Source organism: Oncorhynchus tshawytscha, linkage group LG03 (genome assembly GCF_018296145.1).
Source record: "Oncorhynchus tshawytscha isolate Ot180627B linkage group LG03, Otsh_v2.0, whole genome shotgun sequence".
Taxonomy (NCBI): Eukaryota; Metazoa; Chordata; class Actinopteri; order Salmoniformes; family Salmonidae; genus Oncorhynchus; species Oncorhynchus tshawytscha.
In genome coordinates, this window is record NC_056431.1 from 43,506,413 (window position 1) to 43,522,945 (window position 16,533).

At 45.0% G+C, this 16,533-nt stretch overlaps 1 protein-coding gene across 3 annotated transcripts in view; it reads right to left on the reverse strand.

The window, feature by feature from the left end:
- Positions 1-16,533, reverse strand: part of LOC112236324 (low-density lipoprotein receptor-related protein 2) — a 60,114-nt gene that overhangs the window by 21,502 nt on the left and 22,079 nt on the right. For 2 of the 3 annotated variants that reach the window (XM_042316772.1, XM_042316768.1), the window contains exons 15-39: positions 15,484-15,676; positions 14,569-14,694; positions 14,131-14,261; positions 13,697-13,834; positions 13,302-13,586; positions 12,871-13,110; positions 12,628-12,747; positions 12,256-12,372; positions 10,569-10,949; positions 10,252-10,266; positions 9,588-9,836; positions 8,658-8,869; positions 8,375-8,559; positions 8,036-8,264; positions 7,424-7,601; positions 7,085-7,213; positions 5,730-5,896; positions 5,490-5,633; positions 5,189-5,298; positions 4,670-4,847; positions 4,192-4,405; positions 2,137-2,376; positions 1,835-2,023; positions 395-1,315; positions 99-264 (exon numbers count right to left, since the gene is read on the reverse strand). In XM_042316772.1, coding sequence (XP_042172706.1) covers positions 99-264; positions 395-1,315; positions 1,835-2,023; positions 2,137-2,376; positions 4,192-4,405; positions 4,670-4,847; positions 5,189-5,298; positions 5,490-5,633; positions 5,730-5,896; positions 7,085-7,213; positions 7,424-7,601; positions 8,036-8,264; positions 8,375-8,559; positions 8,658-8,869; positions 9,588-9,836; positions 10,252-10,266; positions 10,569-10,949; positions 12,256-12,372; positions 12,628-12,747; positions 12,871-13,110; positions 13,302-13,586; positions 13,697-13,834; positions 14,131-14,261; positions 14,569-14,694; positions 15,484-15,676 — 5,257 coding nt within the window. The remainder of the gene's footprint in view (positions 1-98; positions 265-394; positions 1,316-1,834; positions 2,024-2,136; positions 2,377-4,191; positions 4,406-4,669; positions 4,848-5,188; positions 5,299-5,489; positions 5,634-5,729; positions 5,897-7,084; positions 7,214-7,423; positions 7,602-8,035; positions 8,265-8,374; positions 8,560-8,657; positions 8,870-9,587; positions 9,837-10,251; positions 10,267-10,568; positions 10,950-12,255; positions 12,373-12,627; positions 12,748-12,870; positions 13,111-13,301; positions 13,587-13,696; positions 13,835-14,130; positions 14,262-14,568; positions 14,695-15,483; positions 15,677-16,533) is intronic. The other variant, XM_024404903.2, reaches the window with a different exon arrangement.

The window sequence follows — 16,533 nt, forward strand, 5'->3', positions numbered from 1 at the left end:
GCTGAATATCTATTGAAGATACTGAGTGAGAGCTCTTGTTATCATTACAGAAGGAGTGAAACGATATCAGCATTCTTGGCATTTCTGGCCAGTCTTACCCCCTGCAGGGATCCAGCATGATGGCTCTAGGTCGGGGCACACGGGCGATAATGGATCTCTGCGTCCCGTCCAATGCCATGGAGCTGATAGTCTGGTTGATGTAGTCACTGTAGTAAATCCTTTTGTTGATCCAGTCATAGGCAATACCATCAGGAGCTCCTAGATCTGCATGGACACAAAACACACCACGTAGAAGAGTATTGCAATAAGCAAATAGCCCAAAAAAGCTGGAACCAGATGATTACAGTATGTTGTTGCAATGTAATGGAACAAATCCAGTTGTTATGTGTCTTACCAGAAGCCACCACTACTGGAGGCGAGGTGGGAGAGGAGAGACTGATGTAGCTAATCTTGCTGCTCCCAGCCCCTGAGCTCTGGGTGAAGTAGATCCTATTGTCTGTGCGGTCAAAGTCCAGGGCCACGGACGTGCGGGGCACGTTGACCACAGGGAAGGGCAGTGCGTGGTCGTCCGGGTCCAGACGCAGACTCCGCACCGTGCTCTCTGTCGTATAGATGAGGTAATCATCCCGCGACACCACACAGCCCGCGTTGTCCGCCCCCAGGTTCCCAAAGGCACAGCCACACTTCTTGCTCTGGCTCCCGGGGAGGGCGAAGCAGAAGTGGGCACAGCCCCCGTTGGTCTGCAGGCAGGGGTTGTTGTTGAGCTGCTGGACCGAGCTGGGCTGGGTGCGCTGGTCGTAGATGGTCACGTCTCTCAGCATGTTGATGTTGTCTCTGATGACTGTAGGCTGCTCTGTACTGCCAGGCTCCTTACTGGCCTGGAACACCTTCTTCAGGTTCCTGTCCACCCAGATGATGCTAGTCTCAAACACAGTGATGCCATAGGGAGTCGGGTAGCGGCTCCCGTACCGGACTATCTCTGTCTCTCCCCCCTGAGGGTTGACCCGGGCTATCATATCCAGAGAGTCATCCACCCAGTAGACATATCCAGTCTGGTAGTCCAGAGCTAGACCTCGCGGGGTTATAATCCCCGACGACACCAGCACAGTGCGGTTGGTCCCATCCAGCAGAGCTCGCTCAATCTTGGGGTTCTGTCCGTAATCTGCCCAGAACAGGTATCTGTTTTTAGGGTCCACCACAATGTGGCGTGGCATATCCACTTGAGTCTTCAACAGCACACGTCGGAAAGTTGTGTTTAAGCGCAGAACCTCCACATAGGTCTCCGTCAGGAAAGCATTCGTGAAATAAAGGTTCCCTGAAAAGCACAGCCAAGTTGATATATATAAGTAAAAGGGCAATGGAGATTAGATTATCTAGGAAGAGCCTCCGGTAATGCAGATCGTATTGAGTGGTTGTGTAAGGACAGAGTAAGTCTGCTAATTTGAATAGTCACCTGGGGCTGGTTTCCTAGACCCAGATTAAGCCTATTCCTGGACTACATTGCACTTTCAATGAGAGATTTTCCATTTTAGTCCAGAAATGTAATCTGTGTCTGGGAAACCAGCCTCGGATTAGTGTACCCATAAACTGAATAATTATTGGCCACACTTCCAAGATCTGCAGCACTCTCCAGTCCAGTCCTCACTTCTTTCTATTCACCTGACTGAGAATAATCCAGCCTGCTTTCTGGGAGTCAGACCCTGTGTTAAAGCCTCTTACACAGTATCCCTGGATACCTACTGTTGGCCGACCTTTACTTTCTCTACCTGCTGGCATCATTTAAACACTATCCAATTGAGCTCTCTGAACACGAAATCCAAAGCGGATGCCCTACCTGCAGCCCAGTCCACAGCGATGCCCCGTATCCCGTTGCGGCCGATTCCAGATGTGACCACGCTGCGGAACCCTGCTCCATCGGGCTTGATCCGGCGGATCCCGTTCTGAGACGTCACAGTGCTGCTGAAGTCACACCAGTAGAGGAACCCCGAGGGCATGTGGACATCCACATGTAGAGCATTACGTCCTACGCGACACAACCAGAGAGGTTAAACATAAACATCGGCATTGACGTTGTATTGTTTTTCCCTCTGCTAACGAAAAGACTGAACAACACATTTACATCTGAACAACACCCACCTCTACCAGCCACTGGCACCATGGCCTCGGAGTGGTCAGCCCCCTCCAGACTGAAGCCTTTGAGGGCAGACAGCATGGAGATGACCACGTAGGACTGGTATGGAGCACAGGTGCTGTTGTCAACGCTGAGCTTGAAGCCAGTAGCACAGGCACAGGTATACAGGCCTCCGGGCCGCGGTAGACACAGGTGCTCACACGCACCTCTGTTGTTGCTGCAACCGTTGGAGGTACCAGCCGAGACTGCAGAGGCAGACCACATGGTGGATTAGGACATGGCATTCATATAAAACGGGAGTCTGCACACATAGAACTACAAATTCATTAACATTTCTAAACGTTCTAGGTCAAGGACAACAAGGGTAGTCAGGAACGTTTCAATATCAGACTAAACTATGTTACAAATTACAATCCTGGAACTGAGATAACCTCATTTCTGAGCCGTCACTGGAAGGAACTGGTGCAAACACCATTTTGATACATCGTTGCCAAATCAGGCTCAAGGGTTGATCTATTCCCAGAAACTATGTCACTTACAGTATCCCCAGCAAACCGGGAACATTCCCAGAACATTAGCTTAGATTCCCATTAAGTTTAAGTTAAGAGTTGTATCTAACATTAGGATGATAACATTCCAAAAACATTCAGATAATGTTTTTGATTAAAAAAATCTTTATTTTCTTCCACACATTTTCCAAATGAAATATCCTTGGACTGTTCTCCTAGCATTCACTAAAATGTTGTGCACAACGTCTGTAACAAACACCACAGAACATTCCTCAAATGTAATAATGTTCCAGTAATGTTTTGGTTCCGTGAAAGTTCCCTGAACATTTGCTAAGTTGCAGTAAATGTTCTCATAACACAAAAACTGTCCAGTCGTGCTGATGTTTATACAATGTTTGTATAAAACATTCGCCTGATGTTGCAAGAATGTTCCCAGAACACATTTAGTCTGCTCTTTAAAGGTTCCCAGAATGTTTTATAAGGTTGTGGGAGCAGTCTGGTGGGAATATTGTGGGGACATCACAAAAGATATGTTCCTAAAACACAAAAACTGTCCAGTTGTGCAGATGATTATACAATGTTTCTTTTAGGGTACAAAAAACATGTACCTAATGTTGCAAGAATATTCCCAGAACATATTTTTATGTTCTTTATACGGTCCTATAACATTTATTGAGGTTGTGGGAACATAGTGGGGATATGACAAGAGGTTCCCAAAACACTTAAACTGTCCAGTTGTGGTGATATTCAGATAATGTTTGTATCAGGGTGAACAACACATGCCTTTGATGTTGCAAGAATGTTAACAAAACAGGCTTTCTGAGTTCTTTAAAAGGTTTCTAGAACATTTAATTAGGTTGTGGGAACAGAGTGGGTACATTAGAAGAGGTAGATTCCCAGAACACAAAATATGCTCAGTTCCCACCAGACTATTCCCGCAACCTAATAAAACATTCTGGGAACCTTTAAAGAACAGACTAAATGAGTTCTGGGAACATTTTTCTAACATCAGGTGAATGTTTTTCGCAGCGTAAAAGAAACAATTTGGCATCATCTGCACAACTGAAATGTTTTTGTGTTATGAGAACATTTGCCACGACCTAAAAAATGTTATGGGAACTTTCACAGAACCAATTTTGTTTTGCTGTGTCCGCTCTGTTTTAGGGGACAAACGGACACTGCTTGTTCCATACACAATGCCCAGTGTTCCTTATAAGGGAAGAGTAACTAGCCATCTAATGCTCCCCTCCATCTCCCACATAATTACCCAACAGCTATCAAAAAGACCAAAGCAATGCCATAATTCAGCAATGCTATATCTTTACCAAAAAAAGTATAACGGCCAAAATATGTACAGTATGTATGCATACTGATTAAACACTCAACGAAATACATTTAAAAAACTCCAGTGCACTGGTAATCTTGATGCTTCCAACAAGTTCATGTGTCATAATAAACAAACGTGTCGGTCTCAATCAACCTTTCGGTCTCAATCAATGGAGTGGGATTCATATTTGTTTGGCTGTACCATAAGGTCCCTCAGATACTCACTCTCCCTGTAGTGCACCTTCAGTACTCTCAGTCCAGACACGTTGTCCCGCAGCACCACCTTGTTAGCCCCGGTGGCCTTGTCCACTCGCTCTATCACCTCAAAGTCCCGGTCGGTGAAGTAGAGGAAGCGCTCATGAACAGCAACGCCCCAGGGATGGGACAAGCCTGTCACTATTGTGATGCGATTTGTCCCGTCTGGGTCGCCACGCTCAATCTGTGGGGTTTTAATAACATCAAGACTGCCCTTAATACCAGATGTAACGTGTAAAATATATGCATAAGAAGCAATGAGTTGGACTACGTGAGGGTATTTTGTTAGAATCAGCCACATATGAATCATAGAGACCATAGAGCACCCTATTCCCTATATAGTGCACTTTAATTGACCACTTTTATTGGCCCTGGTCAAAAGAGGTGAACTATATGGGGTGGCATTTGAGACGCAGGCATAGTGGTTGAGGGAGAGATGACGACCCACCATTCCGGTGCCTGTGACAGCCCAGTACAGCTTGTTCTCTCGTATGTCCACAGTGATGAACTCCACATGATCCAGGTTGTTGGTGAACAGGGTGACAGGGTTGGAGCCGTCCATGTCTGCGGCCGCCACCTTGGCAGGGATGCCACTCTCTGTGCCCTGGTCTGTCCAGTACAGTTTCCTAACAGGGAGAGAGACACGGCTATGAATACAGCCCCTCGGCATCTCCATCACCTCATATGAGAACATCTACGACCGATTCAATCAAAGCCCACGTGTGAGATTCAGAGAGAAGAAATCAGTACGTCTTAATCGTGCCAATACACATTTGATATGCTGACGGTGAATAGTTGATATGTACACTTTTTGCCTGGTGGTGGCTTGTTGGAGTGTGTAGTGTTGTGTTGTGTACAGTAACAGTGCTAGGTCTCTCTCTGGGGGTGGAGCAGATGGCATTCAGGCAGGCTGAAGGCGGGTGAGGGACTGTGGGGATGAGCCAGAGCAGTGTTAAATGGGGCTTACCCACGTGCCGGGTCCACAGCAATGCCAACCGGAGAGCCTGCGCCAGTCGGGGAGCCATTATTGGTGATTAGAGTCTTTCTGTACTGCACCTCCCCGCTCAGCCTCAAAACCTGACAAAACACACACACGCACAGATCAGATGTACCCCCCCCCCCCTGACAGAGGGGAAAACCAAACAAAGATAACTACTTTATTTTTGAAATACAATGTTCACTGTCAGTAGTGCACCACTCATTTTCAGAAATAACTTCATTGTTATTATTATACAGGAGCATAGAGACGGGGGGATGTTTCAGCTCACCTCAATCGACTGGGTGGCTGGGTTGGTGTAGTACAGGTTCTCTGTCATCCAGTCCAGGGCCAGGCCCACAGGGGAACCCAGGATGGCTGCCGGGGCAAACTCTGTCCTGTTGGTACCGTCCGACTTCACCCTGTGGATCTCACCCTACAGAGGAGAAAGGGACATGGTTGGTCAGAGCCTAGGGACAGCAGAGTAGTATCACTTCAGGTCTCTGTCGGTGTGGACGGTGTGAACACCTACCGGGTGCTCTACCCAATAGATGGTCCGCTCAATGTCGTCAAAGTCCACATCATATCCATTCTGAAGTCCCGCAACTGGGACCATGGCGTCGTTGCTCTTGTCGTCCGGGTTCAAGGACATGCCGTAGATGACACTGTCTCTCACCACCACCAAGAAAGGATCCTCAACTGCAGGAAAATACAAGTATTCATCACCAAAAACATGGTGGCTCCGAATGGACATTTAGCCTATTGGACATATAGCCTATTGGACATATAGCCTATTGGACATATAGCCTATTGGGCATATAGCCTATTGGACATATAGCCTATTGGACATATAGCCTATTGGGCATATAGCCTATTGGACATATAGCCTATTGGACATATAGCCTATTGGACATATAGCCTATTGGACATATAGCCTATTGGACATATAGCCTATTGGACATATAGCCTATTGGACATATAGCCTATTGGACATATAGCCTATTGGACATATAGCCTATTGGACATATAGCCTATTGGGCATATAGCCTATTGGACATATAGCCTATTGGGCATATAGCCTATTGGACATATAGCCTATTGGACATATAGCCTATTGGACATATAGCCTATTGGGCATATAGCCTATTGGACATATAGCCTATTGGACATATAGCCTATTGGACATATAGCCTATTGGGCATATAGCCTATTGGACATATAGCCTATTGGACATATAGCCTATTGGACATATAGCCTATTGGGCACTGATTTCGTTTTTAAAAACAGGTATGTTAAAAAAAGGTTGAAAAGGAAGGGGGTTCAGAAGGTCTGGTGTAAGCACATTCCACAGTATGATTTGCTTTGTCATCAGAGATTAGAATCAATAGATAGCTCGGAGGGCATTTTCATTCTTGGGTAATCATCACCTCTCAGGGGTGAATGCGTTCTGCATGGTTAGAAAAAGCTCAAGCCCTGAGATGGGTTACACTGTTGACCTAAACACGACCCTCTAGACTTCACATTAAAGGTCCCTTGTCTTATTGAAACCCTAGTCACACTTTAATGATCCTCAATATTTACCTCTGGAAAGGGATTTTACAACAGAATTTAAATGAGATACTGTTGACAAGTCCTAGCCTCTAAAATATGAGTCCGGCATTCTAGATTTCTTCTTTTACCGACTGAGAGCTGGATATGCCCAAATAAATATGTTTGCAAAACAGCAGCTCTCTGTTTGTAGGTTTTAAGCATTCGTATCAATACCTACCATGAATAAATACTTTATGCGTTATGAGAATTACAATATATCTGTTCTATCTGACCTCACTTCCTTTTTAATGAAACTGTGAGTGAGGAGTGTTTCTCTCAGGTTGGCATGGAGCCTACCTCTGGCACAGGTGAAATTGTCTGCAGTCAGGGTCCAGCCTGAGGGGCAGGCGCAGGAGTAGTAGCTGGGCCCAATGGCCGAGAGCAGGCAGATATGAGTACAGAGCCTCCTCAAGCAGTGGTTTTCACCTGTACACAGATCCAATAACACACAAACAAGACAAAAATCAACAGTGTTCAGTATCCTCTTTGTTCGTTCAGAAATGTAATTTAAAATACAATGGCAATAGTGTACGGTGCCAATACTAGCTTACGATATCACCATGTCTAAGATGTATTTTTAATTGGCCTACCATGTGTCCTAGAATGTTATTGATCAGTGGTGGGTCCCTGTCCTACCTGCAGGCTGCCTGGCAGGGTGTACCGCCACCAGGCCCATGGGCTGAGGGAGGTTGTAGAGCATCACTGTCTGGTTCTCCCCGTGCCACTTATGGGCTCGGATCACGCGGTTGATGTATCTGTCGGTCCAATACACAAAATCCTCAAAAATGGTAATTGCGTGGGGATGTTGCAGTACCTTTTTATTGAGAGCAGAATAAGACAAGAAGTGTATTTTATTGATATTATTCCACACAGATGGTAAATCAGTAAATTATGTTCTGTATGCAATGCTAATGTTTTCCTAGTTTAATCGATATCAATCAGGGGCGCAACTTTCACTGGCGGCGGGGGACATGCCCCCCCACATTCTGAAATTGCATTTTTGTCCCACCCAGTTTTATCATTGGAATGTGATACAATCTGATAAAATGGTGTGCTTTATGACCATGCTGACGCCTCTGAGCGATCAGGTAGGCTGTTTGGAGTGTTCATCCGACTGGATAAAAATATAAATAATAACATTTAAAAAATATATATATGTCCCCCCCATTTCTAAAAACAAAGTTGCGCCCCTGATATCAATTATATCAATGTAAATAAAAATCGACAGAAAATGACATGTATCCTCACCAAATCGCTGGCCAGAACTTGTTTCCTGTTGTTGCCATTGTAATCACAGTAGTCAATAAAATCCAGGTAAGCATCAGCGAAGTAGAGCAGATTGTTGGGATAGTCAATGGTTAGGCCGTTGGGCCAGTAAAGTTTGTTGCTTATGATAGTTGTCCTCATCTTCCCGTCCATGCTGGCCTTCTCAATGCGAGGGTTCCTCCCCCAGTCTGTCCAGAACATGAGGTGAGCACTGCACAATAGATCAACTGTTATAGTTACAGTCAATTACATTTGCATTATTGTAATTCAAACGTGTCCTCTTCTCTGCCAGTATGTATGTCCACTGTAGATGAGCCTCACCTGTCCCTTGGGTCCAGCACCAGGGCTCTGGGATTGGTCACATTCTCACTGACCAACACAGTCCTGTGGGAGCCGTCCAGTTTGGACACCTCGATGGTCTCCAGAACATAGTCAGTCCAGTAGAGGTTCCTGCCCACCCAGTCCACTGCCAGACTCTCTGTCACTGTCACTCCACTGTCAAAAACCTGTCAAATCAAAACACAGGTTTAAGTGATTGGAGGTCATTACCCTGAGTAGAGAATGTTTGTGAGAACTGGAAAGACAGTCAGTAGTCTATACTCACCACGGCCCTGTCAGAGCCATTTTTGTGAGCGCTCCATATTCTGTCCTGGCTGGTGTCAGACCAGTACACACGGTCAGTCACTGAGTCAAAGTCCAGGGCCACAATGTTTCGCCCATCCCGGACCAGCGAGCGGACCACATTGGGCTGAGTGGTTATGTCATCGGACACAATCTGATTTCGGCTGGCAACTAACAGGAAAGCCTGACGTGGACCTGTGAACAGAAACCATCCTCTTCTCACCTGTGCCTTCTAATTCAAATGAGACTAATCCTCAGCTATAGAACATTCTACAGAGGACTTCCCAAACATCAAAACACGATAGACAGAGCTCCTCAGATATCCACAGCAGGGGATCAATGCAGCTTTGTTGAGAATAATGGCAAATTGAATTACAGGGCTTTTTAGCAGGATATCTGTGATGGGCTCATGTCAGGTGAACTACTCATAAACAAGCCCTTTGTTGCTGATTATCTCCTAATTACCTAAAGAGAGAGTCAGTGAGTGGCATATATGTTATTCGTGTTATCTGGGGAAATCAGAGCCGAGTGGGAAGAGAATTCCTGTCCAGCCACTGGACGGTTTATCATGTCTGTGTGGGCCAATCAGACGTACTGTATCTCTGTCTGTCATCTGGAAGACTGGACTTAATCCACAGATGGAAGATGCGTCTCATATTTTGAAATTAGGCCAATTATTTTTAGAGGAAACATAATTGAGTATGTTGTGGACCAAATGGACTGGTGAAATAAAATGCCTCTGTATCCAAATGTAAGTGAGTAAAAGTTTATAAGAGCTTAAAATTATAGTGTGGCAGATGCAAATTCCCTTCAAATACTCTACGGCTAACCACACACACACACACACACACACACACACACACACACACACACACACACACACACACACACACACAAACATCTTGCTCCTCACCTGAGACCTTGCATGTCTGTTGGTCGGCCTCCAGGGTGTATCCATCTGAGCAGTGACAGCGGAAGGAGCCTCTCTCGTTGAAGCAGTGCTGACTACACAGCCCAGGGGGGTTACACTCATTCAGGTCATCACACGTCTTCCAGTCATTACTCAGCTGGTAACCCAGGGGACAGGTGCACTGGGCCCCAAACGGACCCTGGATGCAGCCGTGGGTGCAACCAGCGTTGTTGTCTGTGCAGCTCTCCTGATCTAGGAGGGTAAAAAGAGGAGTGAGTCAATAGCTGTCCTTCTTAAAAACAGACGGTAAGAAAATGAAACACCTCGGTGACATACGTAGCAGGCAATGTGGATAAATGAATCAAACGTATGAAGGCAATGCATCTACTGTAGCTAGCTGCTCAACGAATCACAGTGCTGCAAATAGAGCATCAACACAGCACCCCAGAAAATATCTATAGACTTTCTATTTTGTATCAAATATTACCATTTGTACATTCTGAAACACATTTTCTACATTTGTAACTACAGACAATCATTTAATTGTATCCTCCAATTGTGTTTTGCAACACTATACCCATATTCAGAGGGTTAGTGTGGATGGCAGGTTTGGGATGAATCAAAGCTACACGCGTGAGGTTTAATCAATGATTGAGGTTGTTCCTACCTGGCAAGGGCTCGTCTGAAAGCAGTGAGGACGGCAGGAAAGGAAAATCATAGATCACTTTTAAGTTATTACAGACCAAATCAACACATGCATGATTTGAACACAAGATTCCAAGCATAACAAAAATTCCTCACAAACATTAAAACAAACAAACATTAAAACCACTGAGACCAGGAATGCCGTGAAAAATATGTCTAGATTTCAAGTGACCAGTGAACCTAGAAAATTACAAAAAGAAAATGTTCAAAGAGTGATTTTCGTAACGACATTATTAGAATGCTGGCCCAAAAGGCAGAGAAGCAGAGATGGTGACTTACTGCAGAGCGGGGACTCGTCTGCACCATTGGGACAGTCAGGATTGTTGTCACACACCCTGCTGATGTTGACACACACACTGTGGCCCGGGCACTGCCACTGCCAGCTGGGGCAGCGGAAAGGTGGCGTGGGGCAGTCTCTCTCGTCACTCATGTCCCTACAGTCATTGTCGCCGTCGCAGAGCCACCGTTGGTACACACAGTTGCCGTTGTCACAGCGGAACAGGGAGGTGGGGCAGGTGCGGGGGGGACAGACGTGGTGCTCGTCTGAGCCGTCCTCACAGTCCGGGTGACCGTCACACTCCCAGGTGGAGGGGATGCAGCTGCCGTCTGACTGGCACTGGAACTCACTCTCATGGTGGCACATCCCTGGGGGTCTGGTGGCTGGGCAGAGCAGGACAAGGCAAGGTCAGACAGTGTAGTGAAGTGTGGCAGAAGCTCAGGAGGAAGCCACAGCAGAACCTCTGTGAGGACGTCACCTCATTAAGAGTAATGGTCAAACCTGCTGTGCTCAAAGACCAGTCGGTCGATCGACTCTGCATAGCAACTGATCATTCAATTTTATTGCCACTCAAAACAACGAGGTTGTATATTTAACGACAGCCATCGAATCTGTGCTCTGCATTAAAACACACCATTTCTGAAACATTTGTAACGACTCATTTTTGTTTTTGCAACATTCCCATATTCAGAGGGTTAGTGTGGGTGGCAGGTTTGGGATGAATGACAGGTACACGCGTGAGGTTTTACCAATGATTGAGGTTGTTTCTACCTGTTAAGGGCTCGCGGTCGTCTGTAAGCAGTGAGAAAGGGAAGAAAGGAAATACATAAACTGGTCATCCTATACTGAACAAAAATATAACTGCAACATGCAACAATTTCAACGATACAGTTACAGTTAATATAAGGAAATCAGTCAATTTAAATAAATTCATTAGGCCCTAATCTACAGATTTCACATGACTGGGAAGGGATGCAGCCATGGGTGAACCTGGGAGGGCATTTGCACCCACTTGGGAGCTAGGCACACCAACTGGGAAGCCGGGCTTAGCCAATCAGAATGAGTTTTTCCCCACAAAAGGGCTTTATAACAGACAGAAATACTCCTCAGTTTCATCAGCTGCCGGGTGGCTGATCTCAGACAATCCTGCAGGTAAAGATGCCGGTTGTGTAGGTCCTGGGCTGGCGTGATTACACGTGGTCTGCGATTGTGAGGCCGGTTGGACATACTGCCAAATTCTCTAAAATGACGTAGGAGGCGGCTTATGGTAGATAAATTAACATTAAATTCTCTGGCAACAGCTCTGGTGGACATTCCTGCAGTCAGTGTGCCAATTGCACACACAAAACTTGAGACATCTGTGGCATTGTATTGCATGACAAAACTGCACCTTTTAGAGTGGCCTTGTATTGTCTCGTGAGCACAAGGTGCACCTGTGTAATGATCATGCTGTTTAATCAGCTTATTGATATGCCACACCTGTCAGGTGGATGGATTGTCTTGGCAGGAGAAATGCTCGCCAATAGGGATATAAACAAATTTGTGCACACATTTTTTTGTGTGTATGGAAAATGTCTGGGATCTTTTATTTCAACTCATGAAACATGGGACCAACCCTTTCCATGGTGCGTTTATATTTTTGTTCAGTGTACTTTCTTGTGACTCAAAACAAAGAGGTTGATGACTTACGACAGCCAGACTCATCTGAGCGATCACTACAGTCAAAGACCCCATCACAGCGGTAGTAGGAGTTGATACACTGATGTCCATTGGAACACTTGAACTCATAGAGAGTGCAGTTGTAAACTGAAAAAACAACAGCATAGTGTGCGTAGGCTGAGATATTGCAAACAGTGTGGATGGAGGACGCAGTTCAGAACATGCAAAGTCATTGTGAGTACTGTATAATACACATGTAATGAGATCAATGGCATAAGGCAATATCAAATGCGTGTGTTGATTCAGTTGACTTGAAATTATGTGCCACTTGTTGTTGGTGCTTTCTAGCTGTGTTAATTCCTAAATACAGTACATTGTTGAGAGGTATACAGAGACACTCACTGCAGCCCTGTTCATCAGCCCCATCCATACAGTCTCTGTCACCGTCACACACATAGCTGGGGCTTATACAGCGGTGGTCTGGGCACTGGAACTGTTCCGGGTGGCATGTACCACTGAGGTCTGCCAACACAGAGAGACCAATGGAGCTAACAGTTAGATCCCAAAAAGACACTCAACAACAGAGGAATTAGTCCTACAATAAATGTGTGGAAATAAAAGTGATCCTTGACTAGGGAGACTCACTGCAGTTGGCCTCGTCGGAGCTGTCCCCACAGTCGTTGTCTGTGTCACACATCCAGGTGTGTGGGATGCAGCGGTGGTTGGCACAGGTGAACTGGTTGGCCGGGCAGGTGCCAGGGTTCTGGGTGGGGCAGTTCCGCTCATCACTGCCGTCAAAGCAGTCGTTGTGACCGTCGCAGTGCCAACCACTAGGCACACATTGCTGGTTGGCACAGGTGAACGCCCGGGGTGAGCAGGTGGTGTCTGAGAGAGAGCAGGAATGATTAATGAAACATAAATGTTTTGCTTCTTGCTAACATTGTAACAAGCCATTTAAAGTATACTTACATCTAAGTATAAGTATATTAAACATGATTACTAATGCCCCAATAAAGTGCCTCGAGTGACAAACTAACAGTTAGTATAGACCATTGAAACAGAACATAATGCATTACTATGAGCTGTTCCACAGTTGGCCTCATCGCTGTTGTCATGGCAATCGTCAACGCCATCGCATCTGTAGTTCTGAGGGACACATTTCCCGTTGGAGCAGGAGAAGGAGTTGGCACCACACTGCAGCGTGGGGGGCTCGTTGGAAGGGTCCTCTACACACGTCTGCTGGTTGGGCGCCAGCTTCAAGCCATATGGACAGCCACACACCCTCTGCGAGTCCGGCGCCGGGAAGCAGAAATGGCTACAGTCTCCATTAGGATTAGTATTCCTATTGCAGAAGTTGGAACCTGAGAGGGGCAGTAAAAAGGATATCATTAATGAGTACAGTGATGGCCACATAGCTATCCTCCATAACATAAACACTGCAGGCAGGGAAAGCAATGAAAGAAGTGCTCACCGGTCTGGGAGTTGTAGTTGAATGATTTGACGTGCATGATGTGGTTGATTCCCCGCCTGATGATGACCATCTCTCCCCCGTCAGTCTTGCGCACACGCACGATCCCACCCAGGCGCCAGTCAGTGAAATATGCATAACCTGGATGGGCCGAGCAGGAATGAAAGTGAGACCCGGCGTTGAGAATATCAGGGCACGACCTACGACATTAGCCATTCTGTCGCTCATCACCAGTGAACTAATGTTTGAGATGACACGGTAATTGTCAATTCTAATGATCATTAATCGAGTATGTTTGACAAGTAGTAATTTTAACATTTTAAAGGTGAAAGCGTTTATACAATAACAAGGTAGCTTTACCTACGATTGATGGAATAGTGATGCATACCGTTCCCTATGCAAATTGAATTCATGAGAACATTTTAAGATTTAGTCACCTCCAAAGATGGTGAGACCAAAAGGATGTGAGATCTGAGTGATGCGCTCCAGAGACAGCCTGTTCCGTCCATCAAAGTTGCTGTGCTCGATCTTATCAAAGAAAGCATCCACCCAGTACAGGCGCATGGAGCTGGGGGGGAGACAGAACCAGTGGAACAGACAGACATTATTATATACTGTTGCACAAACATATTGTCAGGTGGAGGATTAGTGAAGATCATTCTGATAAGACGCTTAATTGGATCTTAGATGGGTGAACAAAAACATGATGTCAACTTATCACACATGGTGGCACAATGTTGCAATGTAGTGACAAAGTCAATCCTAAGGATCTAATTTGTTATTCATGAAATTGCTATCTGTTTTCTTGACCGAGTTTTACTGGATGAGGAAGAATGTCGTATTTTGAGGCCATTCCTCTGAGACCTTTGGCTCACCTCCAGTCGATAGCCAGGCCGTTGGGCCAGCCAAGTGTAGTGTTAACAATCGACAGGGCATGTGACCCATCACACCAGGCCCTCATAATCTTCGCTGGACGATACCAGTCGGTCCAGAAAATATACCTGCCAAATAAAACATACACATTAACCAACAATCACACTTATATGGGAAAAGATGATCGTGTCTGTTTCACCTCAACCAAAGTAGACTCTGGCTTTAGGACTACTTCAAAATCTTCTATGAACTGAGAAATATAGACAGTTTATTTGAGAGTGCCACAGTACAATACTGGCCTTCATGCATCACTAATCTAGGCTGTTAGACCCAGAGGCTTTATGATTTTGTAGCTATTGGAAATGTCCCACGGGCACTAAATAAAGACTAATTTTTATCAGGTTTGGGGTTTAAAGTGTGAATAATCTATGAGAGAGCCGGTACCTCTCGCATTATGCTAGGTGTGACTGGACATAAGTGCTCAGTTTGCTAATGCTTTTTCATGTTCTTAATAGGCAGGGGTCCAGGATGAAAACATGGGCCTCTGAGCCCTGCTGGGTCTGGCTAATGCCCTCACTAAGTTGTGTTTGCCCAGGAACATTTCGCCTACTTGACCGATTTCTCACACTATCTGTGTTTCCTTTTGACTTCCTATGGTGCTTTAAATTAATCTAAAGTAAATATAATCTGATTATCATTTATATTAACGAATTGAATAGAATCAAACGTTTCAATTAGGATATTATTCTGTAAAAAGCATGTATTACTCGGTAAAGTCAACATTCTTCATGCATCAGCAAGGTACAGAACCCTATCATATCTGCTATATATCCCTCCCTCTCTCATGTCAGGCTGGAAGTGGCACCAAACCTCTCTCCCTGACCCCTCCTCCTTAATCCCAGCCCAGCTGTATTTACCCAATCACAGGGTGCACCACGATGGACCTTGGGTTGTTCAGGTTGCGTATGATGGCTCTCCTGGACTGATCGGCCAGCTTCATGACTGAAATACTCCTGTAGCGCGGGTCTGTCCAGTAGAGGTTCTTTGAAATCCAGTCGTAAGCCAAGTCCTCCACGCCGTCCACTCTATTGGCAGCTAGCACCTCTCTGCCTGTGCAGAACAAAGCGAGGACACCGCCATTTAGTACAGAGATGAAAGAGGAAGACATTTAAGTAAATAGACTGTCAGCTTGCATTTGCCCTACGTAGACCTGACAGAGAAAACTAGGGCTGGTCAACCCTATGTTGCAAGAACAACACCACTTATCAGAGCAGTTTGTGGTTTCATTTTATCCTGGAATTTCTTTCTTCGTGGATTTATCACATAAGTAACTTATTTTACAGGGCTATCGAGTCGTAAGTTGGAAGATAAATTAAGTTTAATTCCAAAATGTTACATATACATTTCAGAAATGTTGGTGAATTAGCTTTTATTGTTTAAAGAAATTATGAAAGAGATTGGTGTATTTTTACAATATCTAATCATGGCATGGTGTTGTTCAATGACAGACATGTGTTTGTTTAAAATCTATCAATTGATGGTTTCATTTCAGAGAGACAAATAATCATGTTTTTTTGCTAAATGCTATATATCCGCCTCTCTCAGAGAAATAAGTAGTACTGCTAGGTTTTACACAGTCAAATGTAACGAAAAACTATCTTTTTAATAAAGAAATATACAAATGATACAATATTTTTCAATAGAGTAATATGAGATCTGTATGTAAAACTTTTATAGTTGACATTTTAGTCATGTAGATGTTCTAATCCAGAGCGATTTAAGTAAGTGCATTCATCTTAAGACGGCTTGGAGAGACAAAAATATAGCACAGTCAAATTTACAGGCTATAAACATTCCATTCCAGCTAAACAATGGATATATAGTGTTTAGCAAAAAAAAAATCGAAAATATATTAATAAAAATCTGAGAGCTAATATCTTACAAACCACATGACGGTACCCATAAGC